Source organism: Silene latifolia, chromosome 3, assembly GCF_048544455.1.
Source record: "Silene latifolia isolate original U9 population chromosome 3, ASM4854445v1, whole genome shotgun sequence".
In the NCBI taxonomy this organism is placed as follows: Eukaryota; Viridiplantae; Streptophyta; class Magnoliopsida; order Caryophyllales; family Caryophyllaceae; genus Silene; species Silene latifolia.
In genome coordinates, this window is record NC_133528.1 from 121,310,256 (window position 1) to 121,338,098 (window position 27,843).

Sequence of the window (27,843 nt, forward strand, 5' to 3'; positions counted from 1 at the left end):
TGCCCTCGCTTTGCACATGCTGACATGCTTCCCCCCCACCTCGACTACCCCTGCCACCACGACTTCCCTCCCTTGAAGTCATGTCCCGTGTTTCATCACAGTACATAATTGAGTAAAGTATGGAAAAATTGGCCAAATTTAATAATGTCATCACTAAATATCAATTGATATGAATTTAAATTTAAAGGACAATAAGGGAGTAGTAGTTTACGTGGTTGCAGAAATGCAGAGTACATAAGCAGCTGCAAAACCGGACAATATTATTCAAATAAAAACAACCCGAGTTCAAAATAAAGGCTAGAATGCAACAAATTATCCCACTTCCTTCACCAAAATAACTCTCTTACTCCTTCATCTAAATAATCAATCCTATGCAGAGTTCTCATGTTCACATCATACAGCGGCTTGGTCAAGACACTTGTACTATTCTTCCTTCTAGCACCTGCATTGCCATTACATTTTTTGTGCTGACCCATGTAAGCCACTACAGCAATTTTGCTTCATTGTTTCGGTCCTTTTTTGACTATCGGGTGAGCATACGAAGTGCCTTAATCCTTTGTCTGGGCGTGCGTGCAAAATGAAGTATGTTTCATTTTATTCGGTTATATCAAAACAGAGCTTAGCCTCATCCCACGGGCCATTGATCTCAAACTTGTACTTTTGTATCCTGATAAGCCAATATGGACATATAAATGTGATGAAAACCAGCAACCCTAACAACATCCCGAACAGAAAACCTTGCAGTCTGTAAACTAATGCCAAAGCTAGACCCACCAATCCGAGTGAAATCCCGAGATGCAACACAAACGAGAACCTTTTAATACAATACAAGACGAATGGAGCAAACAGGAAAACCAACAAGGAAAAGAGCATGATGGCAAAAACATGTTGCCTAGACGGAAGCCGAGAAGCAATCAAGACGGAAGCTATTATGGAGGTATTCAAAGATATGTTGCTAGTTAAAGTAGGACTAGTAGAAGAACCGGGGGCCTTGATAGTACAGCCAGTGTAGTCGTGCAAAAACAAATGGAGAACTACAAGTATAGCTGTTAATGCCCAAATGGAATCCGAGCTGATGGACCTTGTAAGAGTATGGTAGATTGGTGACAAAGCATATAATCCCGTAATGAAATAGGAGATATTAAGGATATATTTTGCAAATAGTTTCGGGGTAAACATCTCGGACGTTAAAAGGAGAACCAAGAAACCGGAACCAAGTAAGATTAGATCGAGAAGCAAGAGAGAGTTGTAAGTAATAGTAGATTCAAGTGTATAAGACCAAACCAAGGCCACAAGGGTAACGATACAAATATACTGCGAGATTGAGATTGAATCCAACATCACCTTAAACAAGTCCCTCTTAACGACATTAGCATTCGTTACCATCTCCTCAAGAAAAGAATCATCAGTATGATTGTCATCAAACCCGGGTTGCATCCCTCCATAAGCTACTTTTCTCCATTTTCGCGGAGCAACAGACGTGTTTTTATCCATTATAACACCACAACTAGACCAGCACTACACCAAAGAAATCCCAGATTCAAAATTTACCCAACCAGACCAATATTCCGAGTAAAACCCAGGTTGAATTCCTCGAATATCTTTCAGTCTTTTCAAACATGAACATATTCAACACAATTCACCACGAATCGAAAACTCAAATCCCCAATTCAACCAACATGATGATCAAACTATATCCATCATCAGCCACAATGCAAGCGAGAGTAAAACCTAAGATTTAAGGATGACGTTAATAGATGAATTACTCTGACACAAAATTATTCCCACATAATTACGGAATTGGGATATTTCGACTTAACTTGTGTTCATCAGTTGCAATCTGACACAAAATTATTCTAACATAATTACGGAATTGGGAAATTTCGACTTAATTTGTGTTCATCATTTGCAATCTGACACTAAATTATTCTCACTGAAATCAATTAATTTACATTTCTTTGATTAAAATAAAGAACATGGTAAATTAAGACTGAAATTCAATTACTTTGAGGTCTCAAAAAAGAAGAAAAAAAAATGAGAGGAAATAATTAGAAATGGAAGAAAAAGAGAGAGAAAGAAATACCTGAAATTTGTGGGATTCATAATGAAATTGGAAAAGAGTTGTAATTGTAATTAGGGGATCAAATTTTTTTTTTTTTTTTTTTTTGGTCTAAACCATCCGTTAATCCGAACCACATTGGGCCGACTAATCCGGATTTCCGGGCGTGTCCAAGGATTACGGTATTTAAACCCCTCCCAATCGCAGTTGTGGGGGATCGATCCGCAGACCTCCCTACCAAGCGCAGTCCCATGCTACCACTGCGCCAACCGAATGTGGTAATTAGGAAAAACTGGGAGTTTATAAGGGGGAAATGGGTTAATTGTTACAAGCAAATTAAGAGGAATAGATGGTGATTAAAATGCAAGCAAGGAGGATAATCTCATAATCGGTAATACGCTATAATACGGAGCAAGTAGTTTGGCGTTTGTTTCACGCATCACCAAAACTTCAGAGAGATGGTCTCTCAATAACGTTATTAAGAGACCTCTCACATGATGGGGTGAGAGACCTATTGAATTTCTTTTTTCTCTATTATGTCTCCCACTAAATTAACGGGAGACGGTCTCTCATGAGACCTACTACGCGCGCATGGGTATGACTTTGAAATCAGGAATTATACTTTAGTAATTATGGGGTTGAAACTTAATTTCTCATACCTTGTGTTTGTTCCAATTGTAAGCGCGGTAAGTGATATGAGTTTGAAATAAGTTAAAGTTGAAGTGTCTAAAATTCAATAGTTTAAACAATAACTGTAACATATTAAATCATGAAAATAAAGATTTAGTCAAATAATTACATAAAATATTTTATTTTCAATATGTCATAATATTTATTTTCACATTTTTGTTTACTATAATTTGATAGCTATGGGTATCAATCTCATACATACAATTACACCCCGTCTTGGGTTATGAAAAACTCATATCTCATAGATTTGAGGTATGAATCCCCAAATTTGCCAAACAAACACTTGATATGAGTTTGGCTCATTTCAAACACATACCTCATACCTTTAGTGAATGAACCAAACACCTCTTAAAAGGGACTATGAATCAAACTCAATGCTTATACGGATCAGGTTCAGGTTGGGTAGGAGCAAGGGGGCAACTGGATGCCGCTTTAGTGAAAATAACTAGATGAGAGGAATGTGCGACATTTATAATGGTGGGTTAGCCGGTTTGGAAAACTTATAGTAAAGCAAGGGAGAAAAGTTAGACCGAAGGAGGTAGTAAGATGAGGGGTGAAGGAACGCGGGGAGGAGGTGTGAGTGGGAGGGAGGGCGATAAGGTGGATGGTTGACACCATTAGTGGGCTTATATAAAAGTAATGACATTGAGATTCAGGAGGGAACCAAGGAAGTTAAAGAGTAGTTTGTCGGAATGAGAGAGAGAAGTGTTTTGGGGTCCAAGTGTCCAACGGAGCAAGTGCAGAAGAAGATGGAATCCACTATGGCGAAAGCAACAATAGAGTTATCGGGACTCCAAGAGGCGCGAAAAGCAGTTTTTACTGGAGGTGATCATCGGAAGCGGTTGTCTTGTGGTTATTGAAAGTAATCAGCGAGAGCAAGACGAAACCATCTTTACTTGGTTCTTGAAGAGAATTTATCATTATGGAGCTCTTTTGTGACGCATGAATTACACATGGCACACCATGGCATTGGTACCGAAGTTGGTTAGTGTGAATAGTAAGAGCTCTCATCTCTTAAACAAGTGGTTATGGGTTCGATTTCTGACTCTTGCAAATGAAAAAGCTAAACTTGGGAGGATCACCCCAAAAGAAATTGCCCCAACTGTCGCTAGGGATACTCCTGATTAATGGTCAACACCAAAAACTAGGCAGTATGTAAGAGTTTTGTAATCACTTTTGCTAATCTTTCGATGAACATGGCCATTATGGAGGAGAGACTGGTCAGATGAGTCTGAAACACTGCTATCACTTTTGCTAATCTTCCGATGAATTAATACCTGACGTGTTTTCCAAAGAAGTCGCTCCAAATGCATCTAAAGTGAACCATACCAAATGAAACAGCATTTCTACTCTAATGCCGCTTCTATTCCAATAATAACTCCATTTGCTAAATTATTTTATATTTGAATACTTTAAGGGGCACGTTTCTTCCTCTAAGCAAAGCATTTCATGATTACAAATGAACTAGCATTACCCACTACTCATAAAACTCTAATTACAACTTACAAGTATGGCGCAAAATTTAAGAGAAATGATAATTTCTACTACCCAAATCTGAATGTTACAATCTTACAACAATGTCAGATAGAAGGCAACCCGAAGCAAATAGTCATAATCATAATGGTCCAAGGGGGGAAAAAATTGAAAATAAAAACTTTGCCTACTAATACTATTCAGAAATAAATAAATCAATGGACTAGATGTTTTAATCGCTCCTTTCCCATCAGACGTTTAAGGTGAAAGGGGGAGGGGAGATACAAAAATGAAAAAAGAAAGCTACATTAATCTCCAAATTCTTGTGGGAATATGAAACATTTCTCAGTTTCGGGTCGTCGGAGTGCTACAAACATATTTTCCCCCCGCTTTCAACCGTACACATACTACAGAGAATGGAGCTCTATCTCTTCAGTAGCAGCATCTGGCTAAAAAATTAATTTAAGTAAAATGGAATTTGTGAGCCACGTATATAAAACAGTCCGAGCTGCATCCCAAAATATATGAAGATAAGTTTGCTTTTTCAATGGATTCTTCTGTGATAGAAGCATCTTAGTTAAAATCAAATGAAACAGGCAACCCGTTGAATTTACCGTTGGTGGTCTAAGGGGAAAAGTGGCCATCTGGATTCCCGGAAATTAACCCCAAAAACCATTGAACCAAACAACAAGAAATCTTCTTCCTGTGCCATATCTATGCGTAATACATGTACAAGCTGTTTGCTGCGGCACAGGCAATTGAGTTTTCAGAGGGATGCCATGCTAAGTGAAGCAATTTTGTTGTGAAGTCAAACGAATTTCCGTTTGAATCAACGCCAGGACTCTCGGATCCTGCCATTGGCATCACGAAGTTTATGAGTGAAAATATCTTTGAAAGGGACAGTGGATACCAAATGATGCAATATATTGGGTTATGTAATCTTGAATCAAAAGGTCACACTAAGATATTGTAAAACCTTGTGTTATTTACCTAAATACAGAATACCACTGTACAAGAACTTTCAGTAACTACAGTGCCTTGTCTGGAAATTGGGTCAATAATACGTGCTTTTGTAAAACATGCTCAACTACATCACTTTACATAATTATTTGCGAATTTGACCTTGTATGTTATGGATCATAAGTTGCAGTCTCACTGTGCTGCCAAGTGCCAACACATGAGTAAGGCAGCAAACATGGAACCCTTACCTGCTCTAGCCGAGGCTGGAGGCACTATGGTAACTATTTGTTGTTTATGAAAATATAAGCTCTTAGTAAAAACAAAGATTGATAAGAAGGGCAAAAGAAGTAACCTCTTCTGATAACGCGTGTCATGCTGCTCAGTGATCTGGAAGGCCTAGCTGGGGTTTGCACTTGTCTCCTGGAGTTGACATTAATCAAGTCATTAAACGAACTCAAAAATTGCATGAACACTAAATTAGCTGTGCTTTTGTTCACCTAAAGTAAGCTGAGAATACAAGTACCTCATAGGGTTTTTGCTGGCCTCTAGGGTTGTGGCCTCTGAACTGCCAGGAGCGCAACCAAATACACGGAATAGATTACTGTAGCACAGAAAAAAGTTGATTTAGCTTCATGTTTATAATTCGAATGACACATACAGTCTGTAAGAACGCAAACTCATACCTGTATGAACCAGTTGCCAGTCGCTGCCCATCACCACTCAGACAGCACTCAAACTTATCGAAGATTGAATCATTCTCATACAAATCACATAGCTGGAACAACAGAGCACACTTAGCAAAGCCTAAATTGCAAAAAAAAAAAAGAAATTCGTTCTTTTTTGTGAGGAAAGGGGCTAACACGGGCAGTTTTGACCCCAACTGATATCAAACTCAGGTCATGAGACAATATCAATGGTTTTCCCAACTAATCTCAGCTGACATGCAAAATCAGGAAGATTGAAATGTCAAGTCTCAGTGTTTCACCTTGGGTCTTAAATGCTCATGGACCTGAAAGGTTGCAACAGGGCTTGAATCCATATTGATGTCCCATAACTGAAATACCAACAAATTTTACATTATATAAGACAGAAGCGGACCAAACCCAACAAAGAACTCATGCTATGTATGCTCTCTTTTGAAGAGAAGGCATGTTGACACCTGAAAGCTTCCAAAGCCAGCAACAGCAAACTGTAGCAACAGTTTCGCACTTTCTCCACTAGAAGTAGGATCAATCCACCCCTATTTTACATTGACACTACACTCTGGCAAAGTAGCGCGTGTCCAACACTTTTGACTGTCCGAGATGACACGACAATTGATTTCAGACCAGAAACATGAAACTTTATCACAAAATAGCCATGCCCAACAGGCGACACTAGATATCTTGCAGCCGAATGAGTTTATAGGGCCACCCACACCTTCAGACTTACTATCGGAAGCAAACGACAGCAGACTAGCACTCATAATTAGAACCTTAAGTTTATGGCTGAACCCAGCTAAAATACTATCAACTCAGAGTAAGGAGACCTTAACTGATGATCAAAAACAGACATTCCCAGGGTAGCTACATCTGCTTCTCAGTCTCCCAGATACAGATATCCTATGTTTCTTCGACTCTTCACTACTAGGACCATACCCATATGACCGACACAACACTCAAGGATATTGGTATGGAATCCTTACCTGACCCTTAGCAATCTGACACTCTCTTAGAAGAGCCAAAAAAAATAGATCCACATGACGAAGTAGAGAACCGGACTTTTTGTGAAGCGCTGAAGCATTTTGTATTAACTTAAATGATCTTACGCCTTATTTCACAAACATCTTATGTGAAATACCTCTAGTTCCTCCGTATATGAACTGAGACAACCAGGCTGACACTAGGATATGTACCCAAGTTTGAGTAACAAAACACATACATAAGTATGTCGCAAATCTAATTAGTCTCTGCGTACCTTTGTTTCTTTGGTAGCATTATATGCTCAATAGATATCACTAAAATTCAGTACAGCCAATTTCATACTAATGCTACTCAAGCAAAAAATACACAACTATAACACCAACGTATTTGCATATAGCAAACAAAGCTTTAGATGAGCCCTCCTAAGCCTATACTATCCTTGATGTGGTCACAGTCAGTAGTTCAAGAGCCTACAACACTTTAGACTTGGTCAATTGGCCATTTCAATTCTTTCTCATTACTATTTTTGCATGCTATGCGTAAGTACCAATGTCGAGTGGTGGAAACCACAAACAAAGAGCACAGCTCAAGAAAATCTAGTCCATGATCATACTCAAGAAAATGTAGTCCATGATCATAACCATGACACATTATATTGGTAAGATTGCATTGAGATGGATTGACAAAGGAGGCACCAGTCCAGATAATGACCTTGGCAAGGAAAATGTCTCTCCCCTAAACCATATAAAAGATTCAGTATGTATCATATCATATAATACACACGCCTAAGATTAATCAATAAATAATCATTGTGAATATACGCCATGAAGAGAAATGAACCAAGAAGGCAAAATTTACGAGTCTTAAACAGATACACACAAGGTGAAGTGAAAAAGACCCATAAACGGATAAGATTATCAACCTTCAGAGTCATGTAGTCACGGCTAAGTATGTATCTTCCATCTCTTGCAAATTTGATATCTGAAATTGAGGCAATTATCTCTGTAAAAAAGGATCTTGAAGCAGGTGCTTCCTGTTCCTCAAACCTGCCAACATATATAGATTATAGAGATTAAATGAGTACATGAATTTTTTCTGCAGTAAAGACACTAGCTTCACATTATCTCCAAGAAAGAAAAAAACATTAAGAGAATTAGACGAGACTATGAGAGAAAAAGAAAAGAGTGTAGCTCTTTCATGCCTTGTTCCTAAATGACAACGAAACCCAAGACATATAGCATAAGAAAACGAAAACCAAACTGCTCACATTTTTGCATGGCTGTCACATAATGCTGATTGCCGCAAATCAATGAGCCGAATTGATCCCTTAGAACTACTGTATGCTAACGTGTTGCAGTGGCTAGGGTGAAACTCAGCTGACGTAATAACCTCTGCCAGAAAACATCAAAATGTTCATCAAGAGTGAGGCACAGAAAGTAGAAGTCTTTCAAAGAAATACAGCAGGTAAAAGACATACAGATAATATCAAAAGTGTTCATCAGTTTTCACCTAAGACTCACTTTACCGTAAACAACATTCATTGAAGACATACGGAAACCACCACAGAAAAAAAGTTGCATACATTCAACCTCCAATCCTAGCCAAAGACAGTAGCCTTTGAGAAATTTAGGGGGGGTGTTAAACTGCTGATTTCTCAAGGGTTAGCATTACTTTTGGATTCCCAAACAACATTATTCCCCGATCACAGGGCTGACAGAAGAAAAACCTTCACTTGAATAGATGTGAATCACTAATTGAATACAATATCTAAGTTACTCTGACCGGTAATAGAACCTGCTTCCTCAATGCAAAATAATTGCTTAGAATCAAGGCAGTCAATTAAAAGTACAAGATTCCCAGCCTCATAGCAGACTAAAGGAACTTTCAGTTGTACCATGTAGACAATTATTTGAAAACCGTATTAGTGCCTTCTGACAAAACAAAAAAAATTGTGTGATTATTACTTAGGAGACAGTGAACACATAGCCGGCTAGCCGCCTTTCGAATTATATCGCATCAAGCTAAATTACTCAGATATATGTACTTGTGAGTTGTGACAGCATGAGCACATGAAACTCCTTGAGGTTGTGAACAGTTAATGCTCCCAACATTATTTAGAAAGTAAAAACTAAATCAACTTTCTATCTAACAACTAAATCATCACGCTCTTACAGGGTGTCTAAGAATGGGTGTCGTAATTTGGAATGAGACCATGATAAGCTTGTAAATTTAAAATCATTTAAATCAATGCAAATAGTGCAAGGGACTGACCCACCACCTGTTCTATGGCACAATATTACTCTACAATGTTTTAGATGATGTCTCTTGCAACCTGGTTTCTGGTATCTACAATATCAAATGTTAATCTAAATATCTAATTGCTACAACACAACCCCTAGCAACCCACAAACCCACCAATCAGCCTCATACTCTACTCAAGAAAACAATAATGAAATGAAAAGAACAAATTTTAGGAGTGTCTTCAGTAAGAAACAATGAAAGTCATCAATCCAGACTTATTTTTGCAGTAGGAAAAAGTGACCTGTTGCAAAAATATTGTGCTAAATCAATGATGCCGCAGAAGTTTAAACTGAGAAGCAGACAAAAATATAAATACATACCAGTCAGATCCTCCATATTTTGAGGCTTTACATCAACAATATTGAAACTTTGACTGCTAATCTCCAAGTTCCAGAGATTTATACGCAAATCATCTGCTGATATAAAAGTCTCCCCATCACTGTAATAAAACATATAAATCTGGATGTCATTAAAAGACACCGCATAACATATAGCTACAATGGTTAGGAACAAGTATTAGCAATTTCCGCACACCATCCCGAAGAGTTTTCTGGAGATAAAGCACCAGTAGTAGGACCTTAAGACTGCTCAAAACAACGCTTTCAATCATGCCACATTAGTTGTCAGCTCAGATTGTGAGATTAATGTCTAGCACACTACACTTCATCTACTTTTTTTTCCTTGTACAATTGTTGCTTAGTTTCTATGCGTTGTCCAGAAAGAGGAAATCCATTTACAATAGAGCCTACGACTCCTAATTCTTTGGTTTTGGATTACGATGGAATAAAGCAAAATGGCTCACTAAACTGATTGTGCTTCTGTTTATTATGAAGTACCAATGATTTGATGCAAATTTGGACACAATTCATTTTTGGTCATCTGAAAAATTTCTCTATGTTGCTAACACAAGTGTAAGCTTGTTCACATCCAACCCCTCCTTACACCAGAATTTAAGCGAGACCTTGAGGCACTTGGAGATGTTGTGGTGGAAGTTTTTAAGGCTGCACTCTAATACCCACATCAACGTGACCACAACAATGATATCTGACTAATCTTCCCATGCATACATTAAAGCTAGCATGATCCGTGAGAAATATCGGATATGGCCAAAAAAAATGTTAATTCACCATAGATAATGAAATTTGATCTTTAAAAATTTGAAACAACATTTAGGAAATAAAGAAAGAAACTATTTTATAGACACCGAGGAATTTACATATATGACTGCCTGTATATGCCTCTGATATGAAATGCACGCAACCCAACTTACTAAAACATTTAAAGCTAAAATTATATATACCCGGAGGAGTCATCACCTGTTATTTGATATCGAGTTTATATGATAGTCATGAGCATGAGCATATACTCTTCGACATCTAGCTAGAAGGCTGGTCTCGTTGCTGGTAACCTATGAATTCATGCAGTCAACATCACCATCAGCTATAGTTACACTTGTTAAAAGAGAGGCAGATAAAGAGTGCATGTATACCCAAAAAGAAGATTAATAAATTGGGGTGTCGAAAATTTCCTCTAATACACATAATGTGGCAATAAATAACCCCCACAAATTTATCAACGAATATCTACAAAAGATAAGAAGGCCATAACATACGCAGTAATCCATAATGAACCCAATAATGCAAAACTAAATTAAGAACGCAAACTTCTCCACACGATATAATTGACAAAAAGAAGAGCTTCATTTTACGTTACATTTACATTCATTTTTAAAATTAATTCCATTGCTCCTTGAGCAATATGGCTACATGTTATACTGGAATCTATCAGCAAGATTAGATATATCCAAATCCAATATACATGATGAACTAATAAAAATCCTATGTCCAAGTGATGAGAGTCCTAAGGAAAAAACAAGACAAAATTTCATTTCCAGAATTACAGGGAAAGGGGAAAGTAAAAAATGAATTAGATTGGGTACAACTACCACAGGTAAGTGCAAAGAGGGTATCCCTCCAGGTGGGAACAATAGGTCATCACTCAAGGAACTGGAAAGCTTGTCAGTAAACCCTCCATTTGCAAGATGAGGCTTAGAACCACTAGAACTTGCAACAGAACCGTTCCCTGCCACTTTCGTAGTGTCCATATTCATGTCACTTATCTTCTTGACTTTCTTTTCTTGAACCTGTAATGGTTTACAGTCATGATGCAAAAACAATCTATTAATTGAATGCGAGTGCTCATGGAAAGGAAAGCAACAAAAGGGACTAATTGGCAAATAACATAGACATTTGAGACAAATGAACAAGAAATATCTGCCAAACCTCCAAAAGGACTGAAATGACTCTGATGACCAGTCTAAGATCTCAATTTTCAACCAAAACCATAGAAAGATTACGGTGCATGCATTTGTTGATTCAATCATTGTGCGTTCGAACACAAGATAAGATTCTTATCGGTTCATCTCGACACAGTATTAGATTTGTTATGCCTTGGTAAAGTGCCACAGCCAATGCCTATCTTAATTTTACGACGCAAGAGGCGGCCAGCGGCAAAGTGGGCCCCTGGTTATGACGTACAACGAAAGGCACTCGTCATATGGACACAATGCAAACATATATTTTGATTGTTCCCAAGGCTCGCTTGATGTAAATAGAACTTTGATTAGTATCTAAAAAATTGCTGTGTAAAAAAAAAAATCCTGGTCTCTAGGCAAAAAAGGATACACAAACCATAACACAGATCTCGCTTAAACAAGTGTGACATGATAGTTGGTAACAATCAAAATTGGACTATAGAAATGCCTACCTTCCAGAACTTGATGGTCTTATCATTAGTAGATAAAAGAAACAATGCGCCATTTGCAGTTTGGCACCATCTGATTTTGTTAATTTTCTCTTCAATTTCCAAACTCTTTAGATAGTCAAACTGATCAGAGAGAAGAGGGCCAAACTCATCATCATCAATACAGAAAAAATAAGTCTGTGAAAAGGCGTCAACTTCATATACTAACAAAAGCGCAACCATGTAATCACCATATGAGATTACGAATGTTACCTCAGGCTCATGACTTTGAAATTCAGTTTTATACCGGAACTCAGGATGCCGACTAACTGGATGGTCCGTCCTCTCCAAATCTCTTCTACTAATACCATGCTGCATAATTACACAGAAAACTTAGAAGTGCAAGCCGACTATTTTGCGTTAATAAGATGTGATATAAGGAACTCACATCCTTTGTGTCTGTCCTCTCAAATAGAACCACCCGGCCACCACGATCACCAGTAGCTAAATGATCTCCAGATTTATCAAACTCGATAGCTGAAATGATATCAACTGCACAAACAAGAGAAAATTTAGTCAGAATTACTCATGTATAGCAGGTAAAGATGAAAGATTTCAGGCGATGACTGGATAAATATCTAATGTGTCCAGCAGAATAACACTAAAACAAATCGAAGTTGAAAGCTACAAGAACATAGCACTAGAAAGTAAAATTTACTTCTACTCTGTTCAAAGAAATCATTAATAAGCTAAGAACTGATAAGAAATTTGAAAAAGTTGTAAGACATCCTAAACTCTCGGATGTTTTGCAAAAACAGAACAAAAAGACTACTTTCACAATTAATGCACACTCAAAAATAAATTCTAACAAAGTCAAATGACACCAATAAAGCCATAAACCAAGAGCCAACCATGAGTTAAGTTTTGAACAAACAATTCAGAAAACCTTACCCTTCCTGATCCAACCAATTAAAACTACAAGCTGCCATCGGTTACAATGTTACTTCAAAGTTCAAACCACATTTAAGCACATCAAACTGTTCACAATAATGGCATAATACCCATTACCACTTACTGCTCCATCTAAGAACCCCTGTATTAACCACTATCAAGCCACTAACTCCAGCTTTTCAACTTTCTAGACAAAACTCAATCTCTTCTTCAAAGCAAACTATTTAGTGCTCCACCCAAGGGGAACTATACTAGAAAACACGAACAACTTTTTGCATGACAAATCCAAAAGACGGCAGAGTAAACTCATTATCAACCAAAAGCTAGAATTTTTCAGTTCCGATAGCTCTCCTCATTCTAATTAACAACCACCCTTTGTCACTTTCTCTAGTACTAAAGCTCTATGATCGATAACCCGACAATTACAATAAAGGTACTAGCTTTATAAGCTAAACCACATTTTACTCGGTAAAATGTCAACATAATCACAATGATTCTTCTACTAACTTATTAAATAATCTAGCTGCATGGCAATCAATAAAACCACAAACAGCATCAAATTAATAGATCGAACAATCAAAAAAACCAAAATTAAACCGCAAATCAGCTAAATCAAATCAAGCTAATACACATAATTGGATCTAAAATAAATAAACAAAAAAGATGATTAATGAAATACAAAAATGTTAACCTTCTTGAACTTCTTCACCAGCAGCGCGTTCGCCGAAAACCTGAGAGAATTTCCAATCAAGCGGAGTTGCTGACGGAGCTCCGACGCCGGAAACTTCACCTCCGCCGCCACCGCCACCGTTCATTTCCCCCAAATCTAAGTATATATAAATAATTCTCTTTCCTAGGTCAAAATCAATAATAAATGCATGATAGATTGAATAATTGATTGATTTGATCGATTGATAAACAGAAATCGATGTTTTATCAGAAGATCAAATCAATTAAATTAAATTAAAAACAAAAAAAAATGAAAGAGAATTAAATTAAGTTTGATGGTTAGATTAAATTAGGGAAAATTAAATTAGGGGGGGAAAATGTCAGGATTTTTAATTAAAATGAGAGTTCCAAAACATTCGAACAATCAGATTTCAATTTCTCTCTCATCAAACTCCCTTCTTTCTCTCTCTCTTTTCTTTCTACGTCGTCCTGATTTTCAGAGGATAGAAATGGATTTTCTTTCTTCTCCTTTTTTTTTCGGTATTACTCTTTCACATACGGGTTTTACTCTTTCACATACATTTTTTTCATAATGTTTCCAAACACTACCCTCCCTCAACTAAAAACCTTGATTTTATTTTTCTCTTTCTCCTAAAACCTAATTAAATTTCACTCAAATTCTTCAAATTATGGATCTTAATTCCTTCAAATTATGGATCTTAATTCATGTATCAAACAAGTATTATTTCGATTTGTCGAAAATTTACATTAATTTGTTACTCCTGTATTACACGAAATTGTATTGGGCATAAAAAACGAATTTGCCGAAGATGTAGTGCAGTGCGGCATTAACAAAGTTGGTTTTACATAGTCCTTGCCAATTTTATATTTCAATCAAGTTATCTTTCAAGACTAAATTGTCTTGTCATTTTTTCCAATTGTCATTTTTTCCAATTAATTAATGAATTATTTCATACATAGGAAAACATGAATTAACTGGGGATGGGTCGCCGGCAAAAGGAATTGTTGGTGGTGGTCGGGGGATGGAGATGGTGGCGGTGGTGGAAAAGGGACGATTGTTTTTTATTTTTATTTTATTACTCTTTATGATTGATAATATAGAATGAGAGGTGAGGGATGAGAGAAAATTGAAAATGAAGGGGTACGAAAGTAATTTGTGTATGTAAAAGAGTAAAATGCGTATGTGAAAAAGCAATTTTTTTTTACTGCTTTCTTTTCCTTAGGATTACTTAAAATCCAGTCCTTTCTTCTTCTATTTTCCCAAATTATTATACCGCACTAGTGTTTTTTAACTTTTTTGGATGTCCAAAAATTATAAAATGAAATTGGAATTACGTGACTACTTTACCATCTTACCCCGTAATACGGCGTAGTTTAGATTCCGCGTAATGTATGTACAGTATATACTATCTATAATATTCTGCGATGAGTAGTGCTAGCAAGTCTGACCCGACCCGTACTCGTACAAACCCGACTCCACAAGACCCGAGAATATTACAACTCGAAATCGACACAACCCGACCTGATGACGATTCGTAACCCGACACGACTCGATGATCGCTGACTTGAACCCGAACCAGACCCGATCCGATAATGACCCGATTAAATTGATGACCTGACAATTATTAAGCTTAACATTGATCGAAATGAAACTGATTTTGTCTTTAGATTGATACGTTTGACTTAATCCTCTTATATACTAAGAGAATAAAACTTCTCTAAAAATTTTCCAACAAAGGTCATGTTTGATAAACAGCATATTGAGCAAAATTAGTAGATACCGGCGTAATTAGTAGTTTGACCAAGCAATCTACTATTTTCATGTGTTTGGTAAACGGCGTATTCTGGTAGCATATTGGTCGGAATCTACTTTTTTTTAATATGCTATTAATAGCAGCATATTGCATTAGCATATTCAATTTATTCATGAACCCATACTTATTATCCTAAAATCTGCTAATTACCAAACACCATTTTCTAATTCTGCTAATTTGTTTAATAGTCAAAACTGCTACTAAAATTTGTTAACCGTATTCTGCTAATGTTATCCATTATCATTAATTTGCTTCTAGTGTTTGCCAAACAGGGCCAAAGTGCTCAAGTTTAACATGGGAACAAATTAGATTTTCATTTATTAAACTAATTTTTCATTTAAAAATAATTTTTTCATCGTTAAACTTAAAAATATAATCTTTGAACTAGAATAAAACAAAATTGGTATAAAAATATAATTTATACATAAACTGTTCCTCTTATTATTAACTCTGTGACGAAAAAAGAATTTATTAAAATAATTTGAGGCAATTAAAATATTTTCATAAAAAAACACACTTCATGGAATTACTACATTCTCCTGATTAATTTTAAGATTAATCTTTTTTTTTTATATATATACAAATTCATGAAATAGAAATCTAAAATCTATTAAGCAATAGAGTAGAAATTAAAAAGGTATATATATACCGCGCATTTGCGCGGGATTTAGACTAGTGATGAAGTAATTAAACCAAATAATGGTTAAAAACTTAATTTAATAGTCAAAATTTGAAGTAATGCGATAAAGTAATCGGACCCAATAATGACCTGGCCCAAATCCTACCAGACCCGATACATCATTTGACCCGGCCCGACTAGACCTGGAAGGGTAGGCTGACCCGAACACGATACGATCCGACCCGAACCAAACCCGACCCGACAGACCCGATTGCCACCTTTAACGCTGAGTAAAATGTATACTGCGAAAATCAATATCCATTGTTTTTATTTTGTCGCTTTTTAACAGCCTTTGGTTGAGCCACGCCCGAGGAGTAGGACCCTGAGCCAGGTCGAGTCATAGGTGGGCCACCCGGGCTTAGGCAGGAAGGAATCTACTCCCTGCATTCAACAATTATCACCCAATTTCTCTAATAAATGGGAGGAGTATTATATTGAAGTGGGGTGATAAAAGTTGAATGGAGGGAGTATGACATAAATTCTTGTTTATACAGGCCATATAATTGGCCGTCTTTATACATTAGTCAAACACGTCGGCCGAGTTGAGTCGCAGGTTGAGTCATACGGGTCGGGCCATAATACAAGTCATTTTTTCGTTTTTGTAAGCTCTCAGTACAACCTATAACTAATTTTATTAGAGTAATCTCTTGAGAGGCTTTTTCACAATAAACTTTTTATGAGATTATTTTACAATTTAAACTAAAAATTGTATCACACATACTAAAAGTAAGTACAAAATATTGTTATTCTTATAGATAAAACTAACAGGTTTATTATAATACTTGTAATGGTTATGAAATTTAAAAGTAACTTTAGCTATGATCAATAATAAAAGGGTCATTAAAACACATAAAGTTAAGCAAAAGAGTAATATCTTGTTAATAACTTAATGATAGACCCGACTCTCCGAGATTTTTCAGATTCTTTCTTTATTATACTCCTTTACAAGGTTGTCTTTTCTCCATATTCTATAGCTTCAAAATAATATTTGATTCATACTTTAAAAAAAATGTTATCTTATCTTACCTCCAATGTAGTTCTTCCCTAAATATGCACATTTCTTTTGTAATTATCTTTAGTAGTGCTTGTCCATTTTAGAACACACATCTACTTCATCAGTTCATTGGTCACTCTTTACTTACCTTAGTCATTATCATTTGGTGTGAGCTACTTAAGTAAGTGAAAAAAAAGAACGATTGGAATAGTTGGAGGAGTAAACATCAGCAAGAGAACAAAAAAAGATAGTAGTATAAAACTATAAAGTAATGGTGAGAGATGACTTTTATGGATAAAATATTAAAGAAGAAATATTATGAGTATAAATGAGCTCTCATATAAGAAGGTCCTCTCATATAACACAAATCCTTAGACGAAAGTATTCGTTTTAAATTTAAGACGGGTCAAATAGCATACCATTCGCATAAATTAATTATCATAAAACTAATTTTTATGGTCTGCACTTCTACGTAATTATTGCCCGCAAGTTAGTTTAGTGTGTGTGTTTTTTTTTGTCAAGAGAGACTCCGGGTCAATATAATAAATGGAGAGAGGAATCGGACTCATGACCTATGATCATAATACCTCTTTCTTAACAAACTAGCTTAGAACCCGTATAAATGGTAGAATTGTCCACATCGGAAGATTAACATAAGGTGAACTGATCATATGATTATAAATAAGAGTCATCATAAAACTTAGATATCAACCCAAAATCTTTTTTAAGTCTTATAAGTATTGTATGTGAAAGAGAGCTCTTTAAGAGTTTGTATTATTATCTCCAAAATAGTGAAATTTATTATTGGTTCTTCTTGCATAAGTAATATACGGTTGGTAACAGCAAGCCTCACGCACAACAAATCAACAATAACATACAAATATTAATCACGTAAATATTTACACTCTATAATATACTACATATAAATAGTAGAATTGTCTCACATCAAAAGACTACCCTAAGATGGGGTGATCCTATGATTATAAATAGGACCATCGTTCTTGAAACTTGGAAATCAACCCAAAATCTTTTGAGTCTCTCAAGTATTGTGAAAGAGAACTCTTAAGAGACGGTTGCTTGGTAACAACAAGCCTCAATCACAACAAATCAACAATAACATATAAATATTAATCACGTAAATATTTATATTATAATATACTACGTAAAATAGTAGACTTGTCCCCCATCAGAAGAGGCGGGATGATCTTATGATTATAAGTAGGAGTCATCCTTAAAACTCAGGTATCAATTCAAAATTTCTCGAGTTACGATAATAACATATAAATTTTTTGAGTTTCAACAATAACATACAAATATTAATGCAATACCCCCGAGTTTTAGGAAGCACTCTCTCTGAACATTCCTTATCACCTTTCAAAAGGATTTAGCTTGGGATTTGAGGATCTAGCATCATACTTCATCTTTCCTTTACCTTTTTTCATATTGTGAGTCTTTATGTAATACCTCGCATTTATAAAGACCTCACTTAACCGAGTAGACGATCCACTCGACCGAGTGAAGCCCCACTCGACCGAGTGGATGACCGAGTGCACTTTGGCTGAAAGCTGGAAGTTCTGGAAATTAGTCACTCGACCGAGTGACCATTCACTCGACCGAGCCCTACTCGGTCGAGTGGACCGCTCACTCGACCGAGTGCCGGTCGAGTATAGTTTACGCGAGAAGCTTGGTTGGTGGAGTGTCGCTTTCAAAGCTTATCTTTTTAGATTTCTCACCTAAATTCACCCCCAACCTTATCCCACCACTCTCTAAACTCCCTAAAATCTCTCTAAAACATCTACCAACTTATCCTCTCAAAACCTAGCATCCACAAGTGAAGGATTCTATCCATCTTTTCTTCTTTGTTCATCCACTTTGTTTGTAAGTCAATTTATATTTCATTTCCCTTAATCTTGTACTAGTTTAGATCTCGCGCATTGAATACGCGGTATTTGTAGTGTTTTTTTAAATTTTGTACTACCTCATTAATTTTTCATATTTCACATCAATATATTTTGATATGAGAAAAAAAAATGAACTGTAACTTTACTCAAGAAAACTGAGTAAAATTGAACTGTAAAATAATAGTGATATCTCGTTAATTGTTTATTTTTCTTGTTATTGTATTTTGTTTTGAGTAACAAAACAATTAAAACTGAAAATTAATCCAAGAGATTTGAGTAATGTGCTGAAATATATATTTTTAAAAAGTATTTTTTATATCCAGAAAGCTAATGGTTTATAGTAGTTTTATATTATTTATACTTTAATTAAAATATTACTTATAGTTTGATGTTTAGTGAAAATTATATAATTTGATAAAAAGATTAATTTTAATGAAAAGGATTATATAATGAAATAATTATAATTATTAATTTTCTTATTTAGTGAATACAATTAGATTATCAATAGCTTCCTTATTTAAAAAGATGCTTTTTGGAGGGAAAATTTGTGAGTTCACCTATTCTTTTAGTAGATAGGGGATTAGCAACCTTAATTTATCTTAGTATATTATCCCATTATTAATTAGGTTATGGGAAAATAAGATGGGTAATTGGGGTTTAATTAGTATGTTTATCATAGTAGATTATGGTAATGAATGTAGTAATTAATTTGTGTATGAAGCTTCATTGAGGAGCATTTCTAGTGGTTAGCTTGAGGATTTGTGAAGATAAGCTTGAGGTAGGGTTTCCCTACTTAGCTCTAATGATATGGGTGTTTAATTATGCATTTATCGTCATTAATTGCACTTGTCTCATGGTAGTTGCATTATAACATGTTCTTGGTAATTAGGGTTCATGACATAATATGGTTTCATGATAATTATGTAAAGGTAAGTATGGTTAATTGTCACATGATGGTTACAATGCATTATAACATGGTAAGAAACAATTACATGAGAAGAGGTGAATTAATGAAGAATTGAGTATTTTGATACATGTTGTGTTTAATGTGATTTACATAATTGTCTTGGTTGGAATTGTTTGGCTTAATTGTTGTTTGGTTGACAATGGAGGATGGTGGAGGATACTTGGTTGTGGTTATGGAGACGGAAGGCGGTTGAGAAATCGTCTTCCGCTTGAGTCACTCCTTGGAGCTTCCCACTCCAAGAGGGATGTGCACATTTAGTACTTGAGTTTTGGAGGGACTCGTGTGGTTGAGGCACGACGTCTGACAGGGGACTCGAGTCGCTCTCGGGCCTGGTACCATGAACGTGTTCCGAGTACTTAGTGTTGGTTTGTGGCGTCGTGGGCGTGTCCCGGCCACCGGTATATGGAGGTGGGTATGTTGGAGAATGATTGCCATGCATTTCATACACTTGTTGGCTTTATGGTTTGTTGTCTTAGAATTTATCACAGGAGCATGTAGTCTTGGTCATTGCATTTATTGAACATTTGTATTATTAAGCTAACACCTGGGGCTAATAAAACCGTCATGTAGAGATATAAAGAGAAACTGAAAAAAAAATGAAGAAAGTCTGTAATATCAGATCCCTAGATTTTCACAATGACGGCTGCTAAAAATCCATCAAAGCAACGAACTTTTTTTATTTCAGCAAATAAAAATCATCAAAAATCAAACAAAAATAGGTTTTCTCCTTTGGATTTCTCTGTCGTAGGTCCTTCGTCTAGTGTTAATATTACTTCCAATCTTGTGGATCTTTAACCATTTGATTTGGATGATCTTGTAACTGATGAAGAGACTGAAGAATGGATTGTTCAAAATCGAGACACCAACAAAAGGAAACTTGATACTATTGCTGAAAAACCCGAAGGTATGTTACAATTCTCTAAAGCTGAGGTTAAGATTGAGTTGGATTTTTGGAAACACTCTGTTGTCTATTTCATACTTGGTGCGAATCCTCCTTGGGATGTTGTGGAGGGATTCATACGAAGGTTATGGATGGATTATGGGGTTGACCTGATTTTGTTTTTACCTAGTGGGGTGTTTTTGGTACGTTTTAAGAAAGCTCAGGATCAGGAGGCAGTTTTGAAACAGGGTCACTACCTTTTTGATTATAAGCCCCTTATTTTGAGACCTTGGACGCCCCAGGAAACCCTAACTAAAGCTGATGTGACGGTTGTTCCTGTGTGGGTTAAACTTAATAAACTTCCTCTGAAGTTTTGGGGTAAATGTATCCCTAAAATTGCAGGATTATTGGGGGAGTTTGTTAGATGTGATGGAGCAACTGAGGACAGAACTAGATTAGGTTTTTCCAGGGTGTTGATTGATATCCCTTTTGGAAAACCTGCTCCCAAAGAAGTTAAATTCCTGGATGAGGAAGGAAATCTGGTTGTCCTCTCTGTGGAGTTTGAATGGCAACCTATCCAGTGTAAGGAATATGGGGGGAGTGGGGCATGATATGCAAGCGTGTAAGAAGGCTAAGAGCAAGCAAAAATATGTGCAGAGGGTGGCTCAAATGGATGCCTAAAGTGCAGGATAAACTTAAAGGGCCTGCAAAAAAAGCACCTACTCCTAAGCAACCTACACCAAAGCCTGGGATTATTCCTGCTAGAATAATACCTGTGGACACGGGGTCGCTTGGGAAAACAAGCGTTTGCATTTGTGGAGTCGCCACCAATTTATTATGGGAAATTGGAAATCGTTCGAATACTTCGCGTCATGTCAAGACACAAAGTAATGACATAGACACCAAGAACTCGTTACTCTTAGCATTCTATGTCTAGAATGACTCTCATGGATGTCAATGAACACGGATGTTCACAGAGATCTAGAGTAAGGGGTGAGGGTACGTATTAGGAAGCTCTTTTGATTGAACACCTAATCCCGCCCGCCTCGATAGCGGCCTCTACTAATGATTAGGGAAAATCATCTATACTTGATATGTTGTCGATTATATGCATGCAATGCAACATCCAATAAATTAATCCTAGCATGTGAGAATTAACTAAGTCGGTGAACACGTAGTTTAACATACAATTAGGTCGAAGTAGGGATTTAACGTTGATTACACGTGGAAGCAAATAAGCAATAATAAAGATACAATAAAATATAATAATTAAAATTACAATAATTACATTGGTTTGATTGATTTACGTCGAAAATACACTTAAAACGGATAATTTGAGAAAAGAAAAGGGAAAATAAATTAAGGGTTAGAAAACGGATAGATTAGTAATGATAATACGGGTAATAGCCGATTAATACGTAAGCTAATAAACTAGGTCAAAGCAACAACGGAAGTTCAGAGGCAGAACTCAATCCGGAACAGGCGCAGCAGAGCTGCGTCCCTTGGAAGAGGCGCAGTGGTCACTGCGTCATTCTCGAGGTGAATTTGGCCGTGAAGTGAGGAATCGCATATCGTTAATGTTCTTGGGTAATTTAATTATCGATTACTGATATTTGACTCGGATGAAAGTGATTTAACAAATTATTTACATATGAATGGGTCATAAAAGCGATAAAGAACGGACTTAAATTAATTAGAATGAATTAATTACTAATTACAAATTTTGGCTAACATGAATTAATTAGGTTTGCTAATACGATTTAATTAGGTTTATTTACACAAATTAGATTTGGTGATAATGAACAGATGAAAATATACAAAAGATGAATTTCAGAGACTTGATATGGACGAATCGAATATCTAAAACCCGAATTTGATTTTAATGACGAAAACCCGCAAATATTGGTTATTTGGGATTTAAGTCGGAAATTAAAAGTGAGAAGTTACTAATTATATGTTAAAATTATTATTGATCGTGGGCGTGTCGTTGTACACCCAATCAAACACATTTATAATACTCAACAAACTACTAGTTAGCGGTAAGTCGAGGTCGATCCATGGGACGGTGTGCTTTGGGTTCTAAGTCTATCTATCTCAATTTATGCTAGTGTCACGATTGATTTGGGTTTGTAGTTGTGTCCTAGACTAATGAAAGTAACAAAGTAATGCGAACAATGAACTAGGAAATGTAACAAATGATTAAAAGTGCTAGGATATCATGGGGTCATAGGGGATTCATGGTTTTGATCATACAAACATGTTTACAAAGTTGCAAGCAATTAATGTTGTGGAGGAACCGAGTTGGTTTATGTCTTACGGTTCATAGGAAGAGTTGGGTCCCGGAGCCGAATCGATTAGATTGTACAACACCTACAAGTCGACTTACTTTCCTCCTATTCAACTTCTATGCATGGTCTAACAAGACTCGAGTTGGTTTATATCTTACAAGTCAAGTTGAGTAGATAAGAGATGGTAAAAATGCAAGGATTCATAGGCTTAGCATTTCATCAAACATAACATGTGCATAAAGTTGACATCACAACAAGCAAGCAATTTAATCATGTGAACATATTAGATTAAGCATGAATCAATCCCATGTTGGTTTCCCCTAATTACCCACTAATCCTAGCTAAAAGACTACTCACTCATTATCATGGGAAACATGTCATTAATGGTGTCAAACATCACAACAAGTATAAACATGATAATAGAATGAAGAAATAAACAATTAAGATTAAAGGGTAAAGGAATTATACCAAATTTGAGGTGATCCAAATAATAAAGCAAAGAATAATAGAAGAAACTTGATTGATTGATGAAGGGTTGTCAATCCTCCAATAATAACCCAATAATCTTCAATTACCCAAAAGTAACAAACTTGAATAATAAACTTGAACAATAATTAAGGAGAGATTAATGTGAGATTTGTGGAAAGATTAAAGAGTAATCTATTCTAATCTACTCCTAATCTAATCTAAAGAAAGATTTTCTACTCTAAAACTTGATAAAAGGATTCCCCTTGATTATTTACAAGTGGGGTATTTATAGTGGAAATTAGGTGGATGCATTAGGGTTAACTAAGGGCTAAACTAGTAATTACACTTTTGAGATTTGAGCAGGGAGACGCCGGTATTTTTCGAAGGAAGGGCTTCTTTCTTTGAAGCTTGAAGAAACGAATTTTGACTGCCTTGGAATCCGTGCGTCTTAGGCACGGGACGGGCGGATTCGGTGGTCTGGGCACGGGCGTCTTTGAGAGAAGACGGGCGGATTCTGAAGATTCTGCCCGGGCGTCTTTGGGGGAAGACGGGCGGATTCTCTTCCAGTGAATTTTCTTGTTTTTCCCAGCCAGAAGACGGGCGTCTTGTGGGGAAGACGGGCGTCTTGGGGAAGACGGGCGTCTTGAGGGGAAGACGGGCGTCTTGGCGAACAGCTTCTTTGTTTGAGCTCGAATTGTAAAACGAACGTCATTTTCTCATCCGGGCTCCTATTGGAGTGATTCAAAAGCCTAGATTACTTGTTTTTTCGACGCCGTTCCATCTAGCATATTTTCAGAGCCAAAGGAGCAACCCTTGGTTCGGTTTTTGAGCGATTTCTTCTTGTAATGCCTTCCCTCTCGTCATTCTTACTTTTAACCCTTTGATCCTTCTATATACACTTTATTCCTACGTCTTTGGTCATCATTCTTACCTCCTCTTCATACTAGTCCATCTAATATCATCAATAAGCTTCCAAATATGCACGAAAGACGGGAATTTCCGCCTTATTATCTCCTTTTCTACAAAACATATGAAATGCGATAGAAAAGCAAATAGGAAGGTTTTGACGGATAAAATGGCCATAGAATGTTATAATGTAAGCAAAATAGGCTCAATTAGGGGACTAAATGTGCGTAAATAATGGTCACATCAAATATACTCAAACCGAACCTTTACTCGTCCCGAGTAAAGAGGTGACTAAAACTAGACCTTTATTTAAACTATCCTACTAATATAGCCGATATGAGACAATTAGCGGGTTTCACTCCGCCCCTTCAACTCACAACAAGACAACCATGAGGTAAGATGCCTTCTTGCAAGGCAAGGTGGGTCTTGCCAAAATGGCGACACATCCAAACATTAAAGCACACAAAATCAAGTAATAGATGCATCTACAAAAGAATAGCCACTTTCCTCATCTAAGTGGAGGAAATTATCTACAAGGGAAGTAATTCAAGGGTACACACTCCTTCATAGATGAAATTTCTTCAAACTACTAAGCCTAGAAGGATACCAATAAATCACCTCCAAGTTGTGTCAAGCTAGGGTACCTTTGTCCTCAATCGTTAAATGCTTTTGTCAAGAGTAGACTCCCTATGGTGTTAGAAACACTGGAGGATCGCGGAATTCCCCCTCTTGCCTAGACAAGAAGAAGGGCCGTCCCCTCTTTACCATGCACAAAAATGGATACGATGGATAAAGGGATCAATAGATATTTGAGTTTCACTTTGGGAGTTTGCTTTTGTTTTTATTTTCCCCCCAATTTCTTGTGGCATATAACATTTGAGAACACTTTCTTTTGCCATTTCTTTGATGTTTGGCATTTCAATACTTGACAACTTTTCAACTTTTCTTTGCATTTCTTTTTTTTTTTGAACATTTTCAAAGTCACCCCATATGTAGTGAGGGTGCCTTATATTTGAAGCTTTAGGAGTTCTATTTTTGCTCCTCTTTTCATTTGATGCATTTTTTTGCAAACTTTCTTTCACTTTTCATTTCATTGAACTCAAATCAATTTCTTTTTGTGCCCATTCCCTTTGATGACAAAAATATGGTAGAACATGGATGATGGATGGATGGATGCATAGTTTCAAGGGTCACCTTGGAATAAACGGTAGCCAAGGAGTTATCACACCACAAGGTACTCTTGACTAGGCCATAATCCATGGGTCAAAGGATACTAGCATGACACATCCTAGGGTATTTTACAAGTATTCTAACAAGCAAAGTCTTAAGAAGAAAAAGCATCTACTAGGGCCTATATACACTTGTCAAGCTTCCCAAGTAGACGGTTTCGCAAAATTTTTCTAACATGCAACTACATGCCATGATGCAACTAGCATATATACATCCTAATGCAAATGGTTCTACCAACTAATATGACATATAAACTAAATGCAAGTCCTAAGTTCACATTGTTTTACCGCATCAATCAAAATAAAGCCACATAGTCATTAACATAAAGAGGAAGAAGGAGATTGGAAAGATCATATCATGCGGTCTTCAATATCCTCATGTCTCGGATGTGGCGTAGTCGATCAATGTGAACAAGGATAGACAAACACAATATATACAATATGTACAAGACTACATTACAAAGGAAATGAACATGTTTTTGATTTTTTTGAAATTTTCAAATTTTTATGGGTTTTTGTTTTATGAAATTAAAAGACATATTTTTGTGATTTTTTGAAATTTTTTTCATTTTTTATGCATTTTTGGAATATAAATTCCCATCCCCCACTTTATTTTGGACATTGTCCTCAATGTACATGTAGGAGTAGGAATGAAAAAAAAAATACATGTTTTTGGATTTTTTGATTTTTTTTGAAATAAAGTACAAATGCAATGATATGATATGAATGAATGCATGCTCTAAATAAATGCAATTCTATATGACATATATAACAAATGAATGCAATCTACACTATACTATATGATGCATGTTTTAAACTATAGTCACTTATGATCAAACCTCCCCAAACCGATTAAACACTATTTCTAGTGTAGAAAAGAATAGGATTGGTCATTAGTGATTATGCATGAATTCTAGTCTATATGCAACTAACTACATGAATCATGTGAGATATATTACAATGCAACTATATTATATGAACTAACTAATGTAAATGCAATATGAAATATAATACAAATGCAAGCTAAATGTATATGTATATAACTAAATGCAAGTGGAAATGTAATGCAAAGTCAAAGGAAAGGGTATCTTACAAATGGTGGTTTGAGGTAGGACTCCACCAAACTCATTCAATTTGTAGAAATTCTTGTCCATAGAGCTCAAGGCTCTTAAAAGAAGATCAAAAGCTTGTGAACAAGCTCCAAATAAGCATAAGTATGGTTTGCTTAACTTCAAGACGAAGCTTGGCCAAGGGAATTTGTCATTCATTGTCTTCTTCACCTTACCCTTAACACTTGATCTTTTGCAATGCTTCAAACCAACAAGCCCATGATTCCTGTCAACATAAGGTATGAAGTGTGGTTCATATTCGTCCGGAGACTTCCACTTACCACCTTCTCCTTCCATTTTTGTGATGATGATAGCATTTGAATTTATCAATCCTTCATGAGTAGAAGGAGAATCCTTACGACCTTGATGACCGAGTTCCTTGGAAGTGGACATTGTGGGTGCCAAATTTCCACAAGTAGCTTCACGTGCAAGTTTCTCTTTGAGCTTTGCCACCAAGTAGCTTTTGTATGATGCCTTGACCTTTTGAAGAAGGTCCACCATATCCTCTCCAACAATCATTGGCTCCATGGTAGAGGCCAAGTAGTCTTCATGGGAAATGGGGAAAAGGAATTCATCTTCTTCATGGAAGCATACCTCAAACTTCTCAAGGATGGGCTCCTCAAGTAAGGCAATTTCACAACTCCATTCCTCTTCTTTATTGCAAGACACATATCCCACATAAGCTTCATCCATAGGCACGTCATCATCGCTATCTCCATAAGAATCATAAATGGGAGATTCACTCCTCTTCATTAACACTTTTTCCAACACCTCAATGTTCACATCAAATGATACACCCTCATACTCACAAAGGCTAAGAGTATTTGGCTTACTCAACCTCATGTCTTCCTTATCAAACACCACACTTTCATACTCACAAGAGCTCAATGAGGTTGGCTCTTCCCACTTCTCATCAAAGGTAACTCCTTCAAACTCACATTCATGGTCAATGTCTAAAGAGTGGTAAGGGGTAGTTAGTTGGGTTTCTTTTATTTGGGCAATTTGAATTTCCAACTCCTCACCCTGAGTAACAATGCCTTGAAGAACAATGTCCCTTCTT

General features: G+C 36.4%; 2 protein-coding genes across 4 annotated transcripts; both read right to left on the minus strand.

Moving 5' to 3' along the window:
* Positions 1-235: 235 nt before the first annotated feature.
* On the minus strand, positions 236-1,619 carry LOC141647935 (phosphatidylinositol N-acetylglucosaminyltransferase subunit C). Its single transcript, XM_074456309.1, has one exon. The coding sequence runs from the start codon at positions 1,492-1,494 to the stop codon at positions 595-597; it is 900 nt and encodes a 299-aa protein (XP_074312410.1). The 5' UTR covers positions 1,495-1,619; the 3' UTR covers positions 236-594.
* A 2,649-nt stretch (positions 1,620-4,268) lies between these two features.
* LOC141647936 (serine/threonine protein phosphatase 2A 55 kDa regulatory subunit B beta isoform-like) lies at positions 4,269-14,912 on the minus strand. Of its 3 annotated transcripts, none has more exons than XM_074456311.1 (15): positions 14,742-14,912; positions 13,550-14,055; positions 12,356-12,459; positions 12,181-12,279; positions 11,932-12,051; positions 11,108-11,308; positions 10,482-10,573; positions 9,486-9,604; positions 8,132-8,255; positions 7,787-7,910; positions 6,168-6,236; positions 5,866-5,957; positions 5,706-5,783; positions 5,535-5,602; positions 4,269-5,073 (listed from the first exon to the last, which is right to left on the minus strand). In XM_074456311.1, the coding sequence occupies exons 2-15, from the start codon at positions 13,671-13,673 to the stop codon at positions 4,937-4,939; spliced, it is 1,551 nt and encodes a 516-aa protein (XP_074312412.1). In that variant the 5' UTR covers positions 13,674-14,055; positions 14,742-14,912; the 3' UTR covers positions 4,269-4,936. The 3 variants fall into 3 exon arrangements, with proteins under 3 accessions (XP_074312412.1, XP_074312413.1, XP_074312411.1); XM_074456312.1 differs by having other exon boundaries at positions 11,111-11,308; positions 14,742-14,791; XM_074456310.1 differs by lacking the exon at positions 14,742-14,912 and having other exon boundaries at positions 13,550-14,075.
* Between the last annotated feature and the right edge of the window lie 12,931 nt (positions 14,913-27,843).